We start from the raw sequence: 18,681 nt of genomic DNA, 5'->3' as shown, positions 1-18,681 counted from the left end.
CAACTCTACAACCACCCAAAGCTAGATAAAGAAGAAATAGAACACCTAAACAGACCAATTACAAGCAGCGAAATTGAAATGGTAATCAAAAACCTCCCCAAAAACAAAAGCCCAGGACCTGATGGATTTACAAATGAATTCTACCAAACATTCAGAGACAAATTAGTGCCTATCCTTCACAAACTCTTCCAAAAAATTGAGAAGGAAGGGACAATACCAAACACGTTCTATGAAGCCAACATTACACTAATACCAAAACCGAACAAGGACAACACAAAAAAGGAAAACTACAGGCCAATCTCCCTAATGAACACTGATGCAAAAATCCTCAATAAAATTTTAGCTATCAGAATCCAACAATGTATCCATAAGATAATTCACCACGACCAAGTAGGATTCATTCCAGGGACACAAGGATGGTTTAACATCCGAAAATCAATCAACGTTATCCAACACATCAACAAAAAGAAATATAAAAACCATATGATAATATCAATAGATGCTGAGAAAGCTTTCGACAAAGTGCAACACCCATTCATGATAAAAGCCCTTGAAATTCTTGGGATACAAGGAACATACATCAACATCATAAAGGCCATCTATGACAAGCCAACAGCCAGTATCATTCTCAATGGTGAAAAGCTGAAAGCAATTCCATTAAGATCTGGAACAAGACAAGGATGTCCACTCTCACCACTGCTTTTCAATATAATACTGGAAGTCCTAGCCAGAGCAATAAGACAAGAGAAAGACATCCAAGGAATCCAAATAGGAAAAGAAGAAGTCAAACTATCACTATTTGCAGATGATATGATAATATACATAGAGAATCCCAAAAACTCCACAGAAAAACTAATTCAACTCATCAATCAGTTCAGTAAAGTGGCAGGATACAAAATCAACACGCAAAAGTCAGTAGCCTTCCTATACACAAACAATAAATCTGAAGAAGAAGAAGAAATCAAAAAAACCATCCCTTTTTTTATTGAAACAAAAAAAATCAAATATTTGGGAATAAATCTAACAAAAGAGGTAAAGGACCTATACAAAGAAAACTATAAAACACTGTTAAAAGAAATAGAAGAAGACACAAAGAAATGGAAAGACATCCCCTGCTCATGGATTGGAAGAATAAACATTATTAAAATGGCCATCCTTCCAAAAGCAATATACAGATTCAATGCTATTCCAATCAAAATTTCAATGTCATTCTTCAAAGAAATAGAACAATTATTGATGAAATTCATATGGAATCACAAAAAAACCCCGAATAGCCAAAGCTCTCCTGAAAAAAAAAAGAAGGGAATGGAGGCATCACACTCCCACACTTCAAACTATACTACAAAGACATAATCATCAAAACTGCATGGTATTGGAACAAGAACAGACATACAGACCAATGGAATCAAATAGAAAATCCAGAAATAAACCCACAGATTTATGGTCAACTAATCTTTGACAAAGGAGCAAAGACTATGCATTGGAGCAAAGAAAGTTTGTTCAATAAATGGTGCTGGGAAAACTGGGTTGCTACATGCAAAAGAATGAAGCTTGACCACTACCTCACACCATACACAAAAATCAACTCAAAATGGATTAAAGAACTAGACATAAGACCTGAAACCATAAAATATATAGAAGGAAATATAGGCGAAACACTACGTGACTTGCACATCAAAGACATCTTTACAGACACATCACCCAAAGCAGTGATAGTGAAGGCAAAGATAAACAGTTGGGACTACATCAAATTAAAGAGCTTCTGCACAGCAAAAGAGACAATAACAAAAACAAAGAGAAACCCCACCAACTGGGAGAACATTTTTGCACCCAACACTAATGATAAAGGACTGATCACAAAAATCTGCAAAGAGCTGATGAGACTCAACAACAAAGAAAATAATCCAGTCAAAAAATGGGCAGAAGAGCTAAAAAGAATCTTCTCTGAAGAGGAAATGCAAATGGCCAACAGGCATATGAAAAAATGTTCAACATCACTTGTCATCAGGGAAATGTAAATCAAAACTACCATGAGATACCATCTTACACCAGTGAGAATGGCACATATTAAAAAAACTAGCAACAACAAATGTTGGCGAGGGTGTGGAGAAAAAGGAACTCTTCTGCACTGTTGGTGGGAGTGCAAACTGGTCCAACCACTGTGGAGAGCTGTGTGGAGATTTCTGGACCTACTAAACATAGAGTTTCCATATGATCCAGCAATTCCACTCCTAGGTATTTACCCAAAGGACACAGAAACATCAATTCCAAAGAACACCTGCACCCCTATGTTTATAGCAGCACTGTTTACAATAGCTAAGCTTTGGAAACAACCCAAATGCCCAAAAATAGATGACTGGATCAAGAAGATGTGGTACATATATACCATGGAATATTACTCAGCATTCAAAAAAGATAAACACATGCAATTTGCAGCAACATGGATGGAGCTGGAAGGGATCATGCTCAGCGAAATAAGCCAAAAAGAAAAAGAAAAATACCGGATGGTCTCACTCATAGCAGGAATCTAGAAAACTTAAATAAGGGACCAGGAAAATGAATAACTATAAGAAAGTGAAAATCAAAATCAACAAAAAACTATGAACCAGAGACACTTTTAGGGGGGCGGGGGCGGGAGGGGAGGGATTGGGGTCAGAATGGGGGGCTGCAATTGTATGGGGAATATAAAAATAAAATTTATTATTAAAAAAAAGAATGATGCAAAAATAACTGCATATACTCATTTATTTTCTCATTATTGCTAATAAAAAACTGCCCATTACTAAAACTAAGAACTTGAACAACAAATAAAAAGGACTCAAATCTCATAGAAAATCATTACGAACAACCAAAATCTTAATCTCTCAGACCCTAAAACAAATTATTATTCTTTTTTTCTAAAAAAAATTATAAAAACAAAGCTTTTTCTTAAATTTGACTTTGATTTCTTTAAACCTGCCAAAGTTACCTTGAGATGTCAAATTTTATTCAAAGCTTTCTATACTGGAATGAAAAGAGTGCATTCTAAAGCCAAAATCTAACCTTTAAAGAAATATATTAAATATTATACATAAAATTATCAAAATCAGTACATAAGTATAGCAAATTCTTATTCAAATTGAAGAAAATGGTCACTAGTAGTAAGTTCACAAACTACTTTTACTTAATCGCCTTAGAATCTTAAATTACCTTCAGGATGAGTTACATTTCAGAGCAGTATATTGCTTGACTAAAGAATATTTAATATAGATTTATCATTTACTGGAATAAATTCACTCTTAGTTTTTCTTCCAACTTTTTTTCATTTTTACAAATAATTCTAAATGAGGGCAAACATTATGTTCTATAAAATAAACTAGGGCAATGACAAAGGACAAGGGAAGGAATCCATAAAGTAAGAATCAATAGAAGTAAAGTCAACAGTAAAATGGAAATTTTCATGTCAAAATCTTAAGAGGGAAGTTTTCCACCTTTAGTAAGAGTTACTTTAAAACAAGATTCAGTTAAACACTGGGCTTAATCTAGATCTGAAAAAGTTGAAATACATCACACCAACCTAACAGTGCAGACCATCTTTAATTTACAAATATGCTATTGCTAATGTTTTGTCAATAGCAAATGTTGCTTGAATTGTTTTGCTTTATTTTCTGATGACTATCTACATCCTTCCTAGTCTGATTTAGAAGAAAATGGATTTTAGGCACAGCTGGACAAAACAATGGAAGTACCATTCCAATTTTCCACCAGATAGAAATAGGTAATGTATACTTTATTAAACTATTATTTCAATCCCTCATTGCAAGTTGCTGCTTAATTCTGAGATGTTTCTTCTCATAAAGATAAGAAAGGAGACTAGCAGAATATAATTCCTGACCAACATTCCCTAGTGGCTCTATTTGCTCTGCAGAGTATCTTTCTTTCAAATAATACATGGGCCCTCCGAAAGCTATAGCTCTGAAACTCCTGAGATTCTGCTCCTTTCATCTTTGTTGAAACTGGAAAACTGGTAGATTACAAAGAAAAGTTCTTTAGCTTTCATTGGAGGTGTCACACTCAGGCCTACAGGTAGCATCAGTAACTATAAGGAATGTAGCTCCAGAAAGTTAAAGCACATCCTCCTTTCCAGTAGCTTCCTGAGCCCACACAGATTTTCATGGCAGCATTACCAGTTCCCAAGAGGCTTGGGACAAGAAAAATTTATTATGTCACCACTGTTGCTTTCAGAGTAGATCACACATTTGTGAGATAAATGGGTATATGTGAATGTGGAAGCTTATTATTGTCAACGTATAATGACTGATTTTATTAGGTATGATCATGACTTTTAGTTATATAAAAAAATTGTCTAAAGTATTTTTTAATAGTTGCATGCTCAAAAGTAAGTAGAAGTGAAATGTCATGATGTCTGAGGTCTACAGAACTACATAAAATACTTCAACAAAAAGAAGAAATAGATGAGGCAAGTGCTACAAAACTGTAGTAGTAATAATGTGGGAGCATTATTCTACTATTGTATCTGTATGAAATCCCTTATCACAAAAGAAATTTTAGTTAAGCTTTGGGGTAGTTAAAAGCTGTATGTGAACCTTCAACTATGCAGGAAGTCGGTGTCCCAACTCCACCGTTGTTCAATGGTCAACACTGCTATCAAATTGCATCAGACTTAAAGGATCAAACAGAATGAATTTTTGGGTGTCACCTTTTGTTTGCATATGATTGAATAATTTGATTATATAAAAAGTAAAGTGCTATAAATTGTTGTTTATTCTAAAGTCTAAAAAACATCTGGGAATTTACTGTCTAGTTTAAAGAAAATGAAAACAGAAAAACTTAGTTTCTGTTCACTGAATTCCTATTCAATCACAAAACCTCAGAAAGCCAAAGTTATTTTTACATTTCCTATTACTTGACCTCTTTAGCAACTTCTGACTGAGGCTATAGAGTTAGGGGTTACCTAGGCTGATGGTTCTCAAATTGCAAATTCTCACCTTGGACAATGGGGATCTATTGTTTTGACTTACAGGTGTAAAAGGCTAGGTGGAAGACCTATGTGGAAGTCAGTAATCCGGTATCTAAAGGGAGGAAAGTAGAAGCAGAATAAAGATTTGTTTTCAACTACAAATTCATAAAAAAGTGCATAATTATAGACCAGAATCATAGTTATAAAAACTCTAGAATGTCCCAAATTCATGGAAAAAAATGTATGTGTACAATTCTTCTGTACTGTCTATTCTGATCTATTCTATTCTATTCTATTCTATTCTATTCTATTCTATTCTATTCTATTCTCACAGATAAAAAGATTAAATACATACCAAAAATGCTAAAACTGATTACATTTCTAGAAATTAAGATTACATGTATTGTTAATTTTCCACAATTAGCACAAAGCTTTTTTTTAATAAGTAAAAGGGTTTTTTGTTGTTACTGCTGTTGTGTTTTTTTGTCTTTTTTTTTTTTTTAAAGCAAAAGGGCCACATAATTTTTCCTGGGGCAACTAAGAAAGATGGTTTTGGGTTGGGGAAAGTGGAAGTGAAAATAAAGTCATGCAGAGTTTCATTTAATACAAATACTAAAGTTACTGGGGCAATGGAGACCAAATACAAATGGTATGAGTATGGTCTAACTTTCACAGGAAAAAGGCACGCTGATACTACTTTAGGAACAAATTTTAATTGAAGACCAGGTTTGTCATAGTTTAAAACTGACACTTAACACCTCCTTTTCACCAAACACAGGAAAGAAAAGTGGTCAAATCAAATCATCTTTAAAAAGGTAAGCTATGATGTTGACTTTGATTTTGCTGGATTCCAAGGCATGATTCAGCTATCTTTAATCATGAAAACTGGCTTGCTGGGATGGCCAGATGACCTTTGATAGTGGCAATCAAAGCTGAAGGAACAACTTTACAGGACTGGTGACTTCTAGGTACATGCTAATGTAAATGATGGGACAAAATTTGGGGGATCAATTTATCAGAAAATATTTTACACTTCCTTAAAACTTGTTTGGACATCAGGTACTAACTGCATTTGTTTTGGCATTGTAATTAATTATCAATCGGCTCCTACTGCTTTCATTTCTGCAAAGTCAACAACTATAGTTTAATTGGAGTGTGCTACACTCAGACGCTGAGGCCTGGTGTGGAACTTACACTGTCTGCTCTGGTAGAGAGGAAGAAAATTAATGCTGGAAACCAAAAACTTTGAGCTGCCCTGGAGTAGGAGGCTTAATCCAGCTGAAAGAAACCTCTTAGAATGAGCTGAAGCCCGATGCTGACATAAGCATGGGCCCAAGTAAGCTCTGTGGATGAGTGTGGGGGTGGAGTCAACCTCGCGGTGGACCTGCTGATATTAGTACTGGCCCCAGGAAGCTCTCTGAAGTAGACTTCCTCTACTGGACAACCCACAGACATCAAAGCATAGTCAGCCAACTCTGGGGAGAGGTCTAAAGTCAAACCCACGACACCGAATAATGCCACTGAATGAGATGGATCTGTGGATATTTTAAGAGGAGGTTAAAAAAATTGTTAAATTCAACCATCATTTGAATTGCTTCTGGTATACCCAAACATTACAAATTATCAATGAAATATGTATACATTAAAAAAAAGCACAAAATCTTAGTCTGTCCTTACTCCATACTACCATGATGCACCCTAATGGTATCCCCACTACCAGATCAATGATTCCAATCCAACCTTCACACAGTTACTCAAGTTCTAAACAGTGTGAACACTGGAAAATTTATTTAAAAAATATTAGGACCACAGGATACTTTAAACTCTCAAATGTATATAACTACCTGTTTACTTTTATCAGTTCAACTTCCCATCCAAACAGTAGCCTCCAACAAAGACTCAACACCTGGAGTCCCCTGAACACCCCCTACTCTGGCTTTGTGCCTCTGCACACACTCTACTGTGGTGTGTGCTTCCCTATTTTCATCTACCTAGCAAACTCCTTTTCAATCTTTATGTCTAACTCAAATGAAGAATCTTCTGGAAAGCACTCCTAGTCTGAATGGTCCCTCCACTATATGCCCTAGTTACTTGAACATAACATTTTACAGCAGCTCTTATGCAACTGCAATTATCATTCAAAAATTACATTAAACCATGAGATACTTAGGCTTAGCAACTACATATGTCCATGTATCTAGAATAATGTCTAGAGTAGGTACTCAATAAATATTTGATGAATTCATTAACAAATATATTAGTTTTCACTGTATACTTTTATACATATCTGAGTAATAAATTACAGGAACAGAAAAACAGGTATTCATATTGGTAATATTGGTTTCTAAATGAAACTAATTCAAAGTTTAACACCTACTTAAAAAAATAGGAAAGATCAAACCAAACATATACTGAGCAAAACTAAGACTATAAAACCATACCAATGCGGAATTACCAATCTCCTTAAACAGTAATTTGAGAATTACATATTGTAGAGAAGTTTTTGTTTTTTCCCTTTGCATAATGGAAATAATTCAAAGATGTATTTTCTCTTTCAAATCAGTTCAGTGAGAATAGCTGATAACCAGGGAAACTCCTATGATCAATGGCAAGAAGAAAGACTCGGCACACAATATTCATTTCCATAATCTTAACGTTCATCAGGGCCTGCCTATTGCCTACAGTGAATTTACCTGAGCTAAAGTAGGGAATGAATTATGACCAGTCTCAGTCTGCATATGAGCAGATTCGCTCTCTGCCACAGAATCTGTTATACTTCCATCCTGCTGAGATTCAATTGTTTCCATGGTCATTTGTCTGAAAAGACAACAAAAAGGAAGAAGTATTAAGGCCCTATCTGAAATATTTCTGTTTTTAACCTAACTTTCTGATTGTAATTTTCATTATCCAATTGTACTATTTTGCATTTTGAAGAAATAGGTTCAGAGTTGAAGTCCTAAATTTCCAAATTAAAGGTAACTTCTCTGCTCACAAGATACGAACATTAATAAGGGAGAACTGCAAAAATTTTATGGGAATTAGTTTAATTTCTTAACCTTATAATAAAGCCTCTTTGAAAATTATTTTAAGTCTTCTAGTATGAATAATACTTTACATGAAAATATAAATATTATATGACTTTCAAGGTCTAATATACCTGCTTCATATGATGCAGTATGAAAGAATTTCTGTTGACTAAATTGAATGGGTTGTATCAGAAAAATATGTCTTGCTTTGTTGGCACTAAGTAGTTTTTAATAAACAAGTATCTCAAATTGAATCACTCACAGCTGATCACTTCCCCCGTAGCTCCCAGTTATTTAAAGAGAAGACTAATTTTTCCAGGAAAAACTTTAGACCTCCGCAGACCTGATGGATTACGACAATGTCCCCACAACTGTCTTTACCCCTTTAGAATATGGCTGTGTGGGGCTGTCAGAGGAGGAGGCTGTAGCTTGCCATGGAGAGGAGCATGTGGAGGTTTACCACGCATATTATAAACCACTGGAGTTCACAGTGGCTGAAAGGGATGCATCCCAGTGCTATATAAAGATGGTGTGTTTTCGAGAGCCTCCACAGCTGTTGCTGGGCCTGCACTTCCTTGGCCCCAGTGCAGGAGAAGTTATTCAAGGATTTGCTCTGGGGATCAAGTGTGGGGCCTCCTATGCACAGGTAATGCAGACAGTGGGCATCCATCCCACCTGTGCTGAGGAGGTGGCCAAGCTGCGCATCTCCAAGCGCTCAGGCCTGGACCCCACCATAACAGGCTGCTGAGGGTAAGCCACCATCCCTGCCAGGCCCAGAGCACAAGGCACACCTGCCACCACCCACAGCCTGGCTCTTCAGAGGCTGGGATCCAGGATACTGAAGGCCAAATCTGGGCAAGCTTTGCCCCTAACTGGACGGCTCCTGAGTGGAGGGCCCCTGAGGTGGCCAGTGTGGGGCAGTGTGTATGGAGGAATTGCCTGTGTGCCCTGCAGGGATGGCTTCTGGGGGCTGCTAGCCCCTACGCCCGCATTTTGAATCCTTTCCTGCCTGGGCTGGCCTTGCCGGCCCTGAATGCCAGATGATGACGACCTGTGCAGAAACCCACCCTATGGGCTGCTCACATCCGAGCCCCCCTGGTATTTTCTGGAGTTATAAAGAGGATATTTCCCTTAAAAAAACTTTTATAAATTTTTGCTTATGAATTTAAGTTAATAGTTTCTCTATGGAATCTTCTCTACAGAACAAAACATACTGTAATAAATTTCACCTTACTAGGAGAAAATATAGAACAAAATAAATTAAACCCAAATCAAATTTTAAAAATTTATAGAAAACACTCTCTGCTGATACACATATTTCAATTGTCAGTAATATGTGTTTTTTCTTTTTCATCTTAGTAGTCTAAGTATAGATCCACAAAGTATACAAACCACTTAGGACTTTGAATTAAAATGTCCCTAACTTTTTTATTCCAGATTTAGTTACTAAGTCCTATAGATCCTTCATCTACTATCTTTCACTGAATACCTTCTTTGGCATTTCAACAGCTATTACCTGAATCTAAACCTTCCATTTTCAGATCTTTTTGAGATAATTTAGAGCAATCATAGAAAAGAAAAATCTACAGTTTACTATGAAAATGTCTTTCTCTCAGTACTTCCCAATTTCTTTATGTCTACTTTTAACATTCCCTGTATGGCCTTTCCAATTCTAGGTATCCTACAGGTTCTCATCATGCATAAACTATCAATTCCTATGGCTCCACTTTTGCTTACAGTCCCCATAGAGAACACTTCAGAACATTAGTTCTACAGAACATAAAGAGGTATATATCTGGGAAAGAGGGTAGGGGGAATGTTTAGTTAAAAAGTCTTAAATATCCAGATAAAAAATTTCTATATTGCAGAATTTCTCAAAAGTTTGAAGATGCCAGTGTGAAAAGGGTGCAGCACTTCCAAAAGTACCTAACCCTCAGACGCCCTTTTTCTACCAAACATTTCCAAGCAATACGTTTTGTAGTAACTTGAGAAATGTCTCATATTATCTCTCACACTTTTATTAATACCTCTTTTAAGGTTCTGCTACTATGGAGATCACACACCACAGAATGGACCTCCCATCAGGCCATGACTAAACTGTGATGTTCATACTTCCATGCGAGTATCACATCCACTAACACCTCAAGCATTTCAAAATATTTACACGTTAAAGTGCTTTTATACATATTATCAAATGCAGTCACCTTAATTGTTCTTCTTTTTGTCCTGCATGTTTCCCAGAATTTGTCTTCACCTTTTACCTTTTTGCAACCTACTATGGTTTCTTCAGTCATACATGCAGATGGCTCCCAAATCTTTGTGCATCCCTCTCTCCTTTTAAGCATCTCAACCTATTGTTTTCAGAAATGCCTGTCCCTTCCCTTACAATTCTTCTTCAGTCAAGAGCATCACCATTCATTCATTCAAAGCTCCAAAGTTAGAATCATGTATATGTATGTGAATCAGTAACAGACCAGCTATAAAGAAAGAAAAAACCACCAAAATGCTAAGTTATAGTCAAATTAGGATGTCACAAGGTTCTGAGTTTCCTAGTGAAGGAAGAAATGGAAGGTCAGTGGTGACCCCCATTCATCCTCATCACACGTGGTATCATCCATTATAACCTCCCACCCCAACAATGGACAAAACAGTTGAGTTGTTGCTCCACTATGGAGATCACACACCACAGAATGGACCTCCCCCCAAGCCATGACTAAAATGCAATGTTCATTCATTCACATGAATATCACATCCACTAACACCTCACATTTCTAGATCCCCACTGACAAAGATATGAGTTTCTTCTGTATTTCATCTTCACTCTCATAGTTAATACTTTGTTTCTCCCCCAAGCTCCCAGTCAATTGCTCACTCCCATTCTCCTTTCAAACCTTTGCAATGTACTGTCTGGAACTCTCAAAGACTCCCTGCAGCACTCTCAGGAAGGAGCTGCTGTCTTCTCATACCTATCAAGGTAAAAGTCTTGACGTAGCATCCTCACTACTACTATCTGCTGCTTCTCCTCTTCTCCTTCATAAAAAACCCATATTCCATTGAGCTTCAAGATAATTAGGTGTACTACCTTGTGCCCACCCACATGATAATCATCACCTTCTACTAATACCCAGGATGTAAACTAAAGACTTTGGCATTTTGAAGGATTTAAAAACCTTTCTCTCCACCATTCTGTATTCAACATTCCAATGGAAGGACACATCCCTTATCCTGATGTTCCACTTCAACCATCTACTCAAGTAGCTGACCATAAACTGAAGCAGCTTGTCTGTGCCCCAACTGTTCCACTTCTGAAATAACATCCTACTACAAAAGAGTCTATGCTTCCAACTTACACTCTCTCTCCATTACTCACAGCACATGTGATATTCTACCACAATGAGCTCTTCAGGACACTTTTTCCTCTTCCATCACCCTCCCCGCTTTCTTCATATCTCATCCTATTCTGCATAGAATCTATGGTTTCTCATCTTAACTATTATTTACAAATACCCTAAGTTCTCTTGTCCCCTTTCCTTTTGTTACCTATTTACTAAATACCAATCTTAGATAAAACCAATTCTGTCCCCTTTATGCCTAAATCAAGGCTGATAAACAATAGAGAGTAAAATTATAAAACAGTTTCATTAAGCCTATTGAATTCACAAGTTTTCAATCTCACATGGACAGGGGTCTTGCTGTTTCCCTCGTGAGCACATGCCCCTCCAGGGCTGATTCAAATGTTCACCCTCTACTCAAACCCACAGCCCACCTACAACCTCTACTTAACATAAGACCTTTTTTTTTCTGTTCCAAAAGAGAACTCTCTCAACTTCTTGCCATCAAACAAACCTACTTACATCCACACTCACCATTTTCCAAGGTCTCTTGCTCCCCACTCTTAAATTACTCTGTCTTCTGGATCACTCTTCAGAGGCATTATACCACCAATTATCCTCCCTCTGCTTAATTGTATCCCCCTATTAAAGGACAGAATCTTAATCTTATCTTTTCCCTAGTGAGATTTAAACATATTCAAGTCTCGCCAATTTCAAACACACACACACACAAATCCACTGGAACAGAAGTCCCTCTCTAGGTATTCTCTTGAGCCTCTCTTCTCCTTGCCATTGCTAAACTACTTATAAAATTTGCCAACATGGGCCTCCCTGTTGGCGCAGGGGTTTGAGCGCAGCACTGTGAAGTTGTCTGCAGCCTCTGCAGCATGGGTTCGATTCCCGGCCGGCCAGGGGGATTCCCACATGGCGCAGCAGACCTCTCCTGTCATGCCCACTGCTCCCCTCAGCAGTGTAGTTCAGTAGATCTGCCTGTTCTGTTCCCCACTCTGTCTCTGGTGAATCCTCTCATCCTCCCACGCCTCCCGCCTATACCCCAGCTCTTGCATAAAAATAAATAAATCTTTAAAAAAATAAAATAAAATTTGCCAACATGATCTCCATGTCTTTACCTGCCATCTATTCTAAACCACAAACTGGCTTCTACCTCACTAAAATTCTCTAGAAAAAGTAATCATCCACTTACTAAATTAATGTTCATTTAAAATGGGGGGGTGGTGGTAGCTGATGGTATAATGCCCCTGAAGAAAGAGCCAGAAGACAGAGTAATTTAAGAGTGGGGAGCAGGAGACCTTGGAAAATGGTGAGTGTGGATTCCTTATTTGATTCCTCAGAGGCATTCAAACTGTTGACATTCTTTCTTGAGCTCTTACATTGATGTCATAATTAACTGCATTTTGCACTCTCACCTGATTCTCTGACAATTCTTCCACAATCTCCTTTCTCAATTCCTTTTCTGATTCAATGTTAACATCCAACACTGCATGTCTGTCTTTAGGACTCTATTTTGCCTTCACATCTTACTCTCAAATCCCCTCCCTACCCCATGTAATATCATCCATTTCTTTTGTTTCAAATACCAGCTTTAAACTATGACTTTCAAATCTACATCTCTAGACCAGAGGTCTCTCCTGATTTCCAAAATAATCTATCTGAATGCCTATTTAACATCTCCAAATAGATGTCTTACAGGTACCTCAAACTCAGTGGGTCCACCACTAACCTTTTCTTCCTCCACAAACATGCTCCTTTCTCTGAATTTCTTATCTCAGGAGATGGGAACCTACCATACAGCCAATTTCTCAGATCACAAACTGGGGTTTCATCCCTTTGGTTCCCTACAGTGTCATCACCAGGTACAATAACTCCACCTTCTAAAGAACAATTTAGCACCCCCTTTTGTAACCTTAAATGCTACTGCTCAATCTCCCTACTCCAACCAAAGCCAACAGTTATCTTTCTAAACCAACTACTTCTATTTAAAGTACTTGTCTGGGGCCTCTCCGGTGGCGCAGCGGTTGAGCGCTGGGTTGCGAAGCTGCCCGCGGCCTCAGCGGCGCCGGTTCAATCCCCAGCTGCTCCCCAGCCACCGGAGGAGGGTCCCACATGGCGCGCAGACCTCTCCTGCCGCCCGCTGCTCCCCTCAGCAGTGTACTTCAGTCCTTCTGCCTGCTCTGCTCCCTGCTCTGGCTCTGGTGAATCCTCTCACCCTCCCGCGCTTCTGACTGTACCCAGTGCATGTATAAACAAAACAAACAAATAAAATAAATAAATAAAAACATGCCTCTATTTAAAAAAAAAAAAAGAAATTTAAAAAAATAAATAAATAAATAAAGTACTTGTCTGGGGCCTCCCCGGTGGCGCAGCGGTTGAGCGCTGGGTTCCAAAGCTGCTGTCAGCCTCTGAAGCACCAGTTCAATCCTCGCCTCTGGGCGAGGGTCCCACATGGCACGCAGACCTCTCCTGCTGTGCCCGCTGCTCCCCTCAGCAGTGTACTTCGTCAGTCTGCCTGCTCTGCTCTCCCCTCTGGCTCTGGTGAATTCTCTCACCCTCCTGCGCTTCTGACTGTACCCAGCGCTTGTATAAATAAATAAATAAATCTTTAAAATAAAATAAAATACTTGTCTGATTAAAAGTTCTTCAGTAGCTCCTGTTGACTGTAGGATAAAACCCAAATTTCTTATAATAGTCATAACGGTAAACTACCACTTTCAAATGCTCACAGTGGTGAATACCTAGTATTCAACTTTACAAGATCAATATAATTAATTCTTCTTTTAGAGACAAGGAAAAGGAAACATAGAGAGTTAAGAATCTAATCTCACCACAAAGTTATTGAGTGGTCATAGCCAGGTTTTGAACTAAAGTCTTCTTCCAAAGTCCATATATCAATTGCCAAAAAATTGTCATTCAATCCCTTTCACAATATGACCCTGTTTCACTTTCAGAGTTAGTGTCCATTCTTTCTCACACACTGTATTCTGGCCTCTTTACAAGCCATTTTTTCAACGATAAATCCTATGCCCCCCAGTTTTAACCTTCCCCATTCCCTTGTCCAACAGACAAATTCTTAGTTTTTCAAGACTTGGCTCAAAGACACTATTTTTTTTTTTATATTTATTTATTTATTTTTGCATAGAAGAACTGGAGTGTAGGCCAGAGGTGTGGGAGATAAGAGGATTCACTAGAGACAGAGTGGGGAACAGAACAGCAGAGATTTACTGAAATACATTGCTAAGGGCAGCAGCGGGCGAGACAGGAGAGGTCTGCTGCACCATGTGGGTTTATTCCCTGGCCGGAGTATTTTTAAAGATAACATAGGAACAAAGAAATGAAAGGAAGTATAAACCCAAAATATATTATTTTCTAAATGAAAATAAAACAAAGGCAGTTTCTAATTAAAGTGTTCGGTAAACTGATAAACATCTAAAATCTTATTTATATTCAATATGAATACATAAATTATGCTGCAGAGCAACTATATTTATAATTTTTTAACCTCCCTTAAAAACAGACTCCAACTGGCCCCCCTGGTGGCTCAAGGGGTTAAGGACAGCACTATGAAGCTATCCGCAGCCTCTGCTGGCCAGGGAGTTCCCCACATGGTGCAGCAGGCTTCTTCTGTCTCGCCCGCTGCTCTCCTCAGCAGTGTATTTCAGTCAGTCGGCCTGTTCTGTTCCCTGCTCTGTCTCTGGTGAATCTTCACACACCCCCCACACACCTCTGGCCTGTACCCCAATTCTTGTATGCATAAATAAATAAGCCTTAAAAAAATAGACTCTAACTGAAAGAGGGAAAATTATTAAAGTTGCCTCGATGCTCTACCTTTAAATCATTTTACAAAAAAATGCCATAGAAATGTTCTTCTTAAAGCTAGAATGAAGTAATAAACCACAGACTGTTTCTGGAAGTAACCAAAAGGAAAAACTGAAAAACTCAATTTGGATTTCTGTAAAACATTAGTAGAGACTTTCTTCTATTTTACAAAGGTAGGTGCAAGTATAGCCCAAAGACAAGGAAGAAAACAAAATCTCTGCCCACATCCTTGCACACGAACTACTTTCTACCAAAAAGGCTAGCATTTAGCAAAAGCTGAATGGAAATGTACACTTACTGCCTGTTGTCTAGCACAGTGCATGTTAGAAGATAAACCCTTTAATAGAAAGGCTGAATAATATGTGCACACGTTATATATATTACACACATCAGCGTAATTACAATATACACGTATTTTATTCCTATATACATGTACATGTACAGATACATTAATTTATCCATTTTAACTTTGAGCTTTCTAAGTAGAATTTTCAAAAGAACAGAAAAACAGAACCACCTACCTTAGATTTGTCTTAATATATTTTTTCCTGCCACATTTGTTCATTATTAAGACATTTGTAATCAATGTTCTCCTCCTTTCCTGTTTTCTTCTTTATTTATCCTGTGGTGAAAGTATAACATTGAATTTGAAGATCATAATATTTTATTTCTATAAAATGGAAAAAATTCAAAAAACTTAACTGATATCCAATTTCTCAGACTATTTTCTATTGGAGAGCCATGCTGAATAAGTCATTTAAAAGATACTATAATATACAGCTTATAGGTATCAGTTTCATTTCTAACTAATAATAATCACCTAATAAACTGAATTTTTTTCTCTTAAATCTTATTCCACCGCAACAAATTTGTCAACCAGTTTTCATTTAACTTAAATTTAAAATTGAATTTGTCAAAGAATTTTGGCTCCAAACAAAACACCAAGTTTAATTTAAAATTTCCTCAGACACCCTTCAATACATTTAAAAAGTTGTTTTAGATACTCTAGCAAGGGCCTCCCTGGTGGCACAGCGGTTGAGCGCTGGGCTGCGAAGCTGCCCACAGCCTCTGCAGCACCGGTTCGATCCTTGGCTGCTGGGCGAGGGTCCCTCATGGCGCAGCAGACCTCTCCTGCCACCCACTCCTCCCCTAAGCAGTGTACTTCAGTCCTTCTGCCTGTTCTGCTCCCTGCTCTGGCTCTGGTGAATTCTCTCACCCTCCCGCACTTCTGACTGTACCCAGTGCTTGTATAAATAAACCTCTCCTGCCACCCACTCCTCCCCTAAGCAGTGTACTTCAGTCCTTCTGCCTGTTCTGCTCCCTGCTCTGGCTCTGGTGAATTCTCTCACCCTCCCGCACTTCTGACTGTACCCAGTGCTTGTATAAATAAATAAATAAATCTTTAAAAACAAACAAAAAAAACATGCATCTTTTTGATACTCTAGCAATTGATTCCCATTTTTTTTTTCCTAATATCTTTTAAAAATAGACACTTGACATGCTGAATGAAGTAAAATTGGCAAAGAAAAAGACAAAAAGATGTCTAGGTAGGTATGCTTAATTCATTTAGAGTTGGAAAGGACAAAAACATGTGCATCACAAAGAGCTTTCTGGCATCTATGCCAGCAACGGTGGGGCTTTGCTGCACACATACAGCTTTCAGGGTTGCCTCCCATGTGGTCCCCTCTAAAATGGTGTCACACCATCCCAGCAGTTTTGGAACTGAGTCAGTAGGCAGGTTCGCTGCACCTCCCTCAAGGTACTAAGAAAATGGTAATTCCTGCCACCACTTTGGTCCCATCCCAGCCTAGGGACAAAAGGAAGTGGTAAGGCATTTGAACAAGGCTACTTATAACATGAACAAAAATCAAGGAATGGTGCCATTCCTAAGATTAAACTGTATTCTATGTTATGTTATGTTGACATTTTATATGGAGGCATATTATAGTTCTTAAAAATTGTATAGCAAGAGGGCAAAGACCATATATTCACTGAACAGTGACTTGCACCAATGATATAGCAGGCCCTTATGCCAGGAACCAGAGAAATAGGTGATGAAAGCTCTGGAAGAGCTTGCAATATAATGAGAGCCAGATGTTTAAACAAAGAATAATGATAAAATTATTTGAATAATGATGATGATCATGGCAGCACATAAGAGATTTGTTAACTACTGTTTTCTATATTTCTCTGAGAAAAAATTTATTTTGTTTTATTTTCGAGCAAAACATTGTTGTGGTTGAGAGTTTTTAAGTAGAAAAAGATAGTCAGTGCAGTTCCAGGATAGCCATCTATTTCCTCTTTCCAGTGGCAACCAGCATTGAAGTACCAACTTCCTGCCACAGAGCCACAGAATGTAAAACAAGAATCGCTAGCCTCATACCAGAAGAATGACCATCAGAAAACTTGGCCCTGAGTCATGCTTATCAGAAAATTACTTCATTCCAACTACTTTTTAAGAAGTCATCAATGACTGACTGCTTGCCAAATGTAAAAGGATACCCTTTAGTCCCTATGTTCCTTAACATCCCTACAGCATTTCCTACTGGCCAAATTTATCCTCCTTCAACTCTTTATGATACCACTCTCATGATTTTCTTCCAAATTATCCAGTCCTTTGTTCTCAGGTTTTTTGGGGGTCCACTCTTTAAAGGCTATTCCCTAGGTGCCAAGTTACAAAAATCCACTCCACATAGTCTCCCAAGGCTATGTCACCCTCACTTGGTGAGTCTCAAATCTCATCTCCTCAGCATTCTCCTGGGCTCTACCTGTATGTTATCTGCCTATTAGGTGTTTCTTATGGTTTGTTTACCTCAAGCCCAAAACTAACCTCAACTCCCTCACTCTGCGTCTTTCCCCCTGGTACATGCTTATCTCAGTGACTGACATCACGAAGATTCAGCTACTCCATCTGGGACTCCTCCTCTCCCTTTATTCCCCATTTCCTCTAGTCCCCACTTCCTCAGGAGGCAATGTGGTCTGGTGTCAATAGTACGGTAGTGGTGTGGTATAAAAAACTGGCATTAGAGTTTGGTATGGGTGTTAACAGGAGTTCTATCACTTATTAGCTATGTGATCTCAGACAATTATTTGATTTCTTCAAGCATCCTCTCCTATCTGTCAAACAGAGATGACACCAATCTTGTCGTAAGGAGGAAATGCAAAAATGTAGTATGTCTAACCGTGCTTATCACTGCCTTAGTCAGCCTCAATAATTTTATCTCCTAAATCTCTCTTAACTGCTTCATTCTCTTCATCCTCACTGCTACTGCTTTAGTTCTGAAACTGAACATTTGTTAAAGTAGTCTCTCTATAATTACTTCATCTCACTCAAACCTCACCTCAATTCCTTATAATCCACTCCACAGTCCATAACACTCTATTCAAAATGCAAATCCAAGCATACTATTTCCTCATTCAAAATCTCCTATTGTGCCCTCCCTTAAGAATAAATAGCCAAAATTCTGAGCATTATAATTTAAAGTACTAATAAAATTTATTGTAAAAGCTTTCAGATTTTAAGATACGA

The 18,681-nt window shown here is 38.0% G+C and overlaps 1 protein-coding gene and 1 pseudogene across 16 annotated transcripts in view; one reads left to right on the top strand and one right to left on the bottom strand.

The window, feature by feature from the left end:
* The window catches only part of CREM (cAMP responsive element modulator), a gene marked incomplete at both ends in the record, with an annotated part of 62,147 nt that extends 46,430 nt beyond the window's left edge, over positions 1-15,717 (bottom strand). For all 15 annotated transcript variants that reach the window (XM_084254251.1, XM_084254256.1, XM_084254242.1 and 12 more), the window contains 2 exons: positions 7,654-7,777; positions 15,674-15,717. In XM_084254251.1, coding sequence (XP_084110377.1) covers positions 7,654-7,777; positions 15,674-15,717 — 168 coding nt within the window. The remainder of the gene's footprint in view (positions 1-7,653; positions 7,778-15,673) is intronic.
* Positions 4,595-6,209, top strand: LOC311183597 (non-selective voltage-gated ion channel VDAC2-like; annotated as a pseudogene). The gene is made up of 2 exons: positions 4,595-4,603; positions 5,467-6,209. The product of its transcript is annotated as a non-selective voltage-gated ion channel VDAC2-like (transcript).
* Positions 15,718-18,681: the final 2,964 nt, after the last annotated feature.

This window comes from Talpa europaea, assembly GCF_964194135.1.
Source record: "Talpa europaea genome assembly, chromosome: 14".
Classification (NCBI taxonomy): Eukaryota; Metazoa; Chordata; class Mammalia; order Eulipotyphla; family Talpidae; genus Talpa; species Talpa europaea.
The sequence above is the reverse complement of the archived record's forward strand: the minus strand, read 5'-3'. Positions and strand labels throughout refer to the sequence as shown.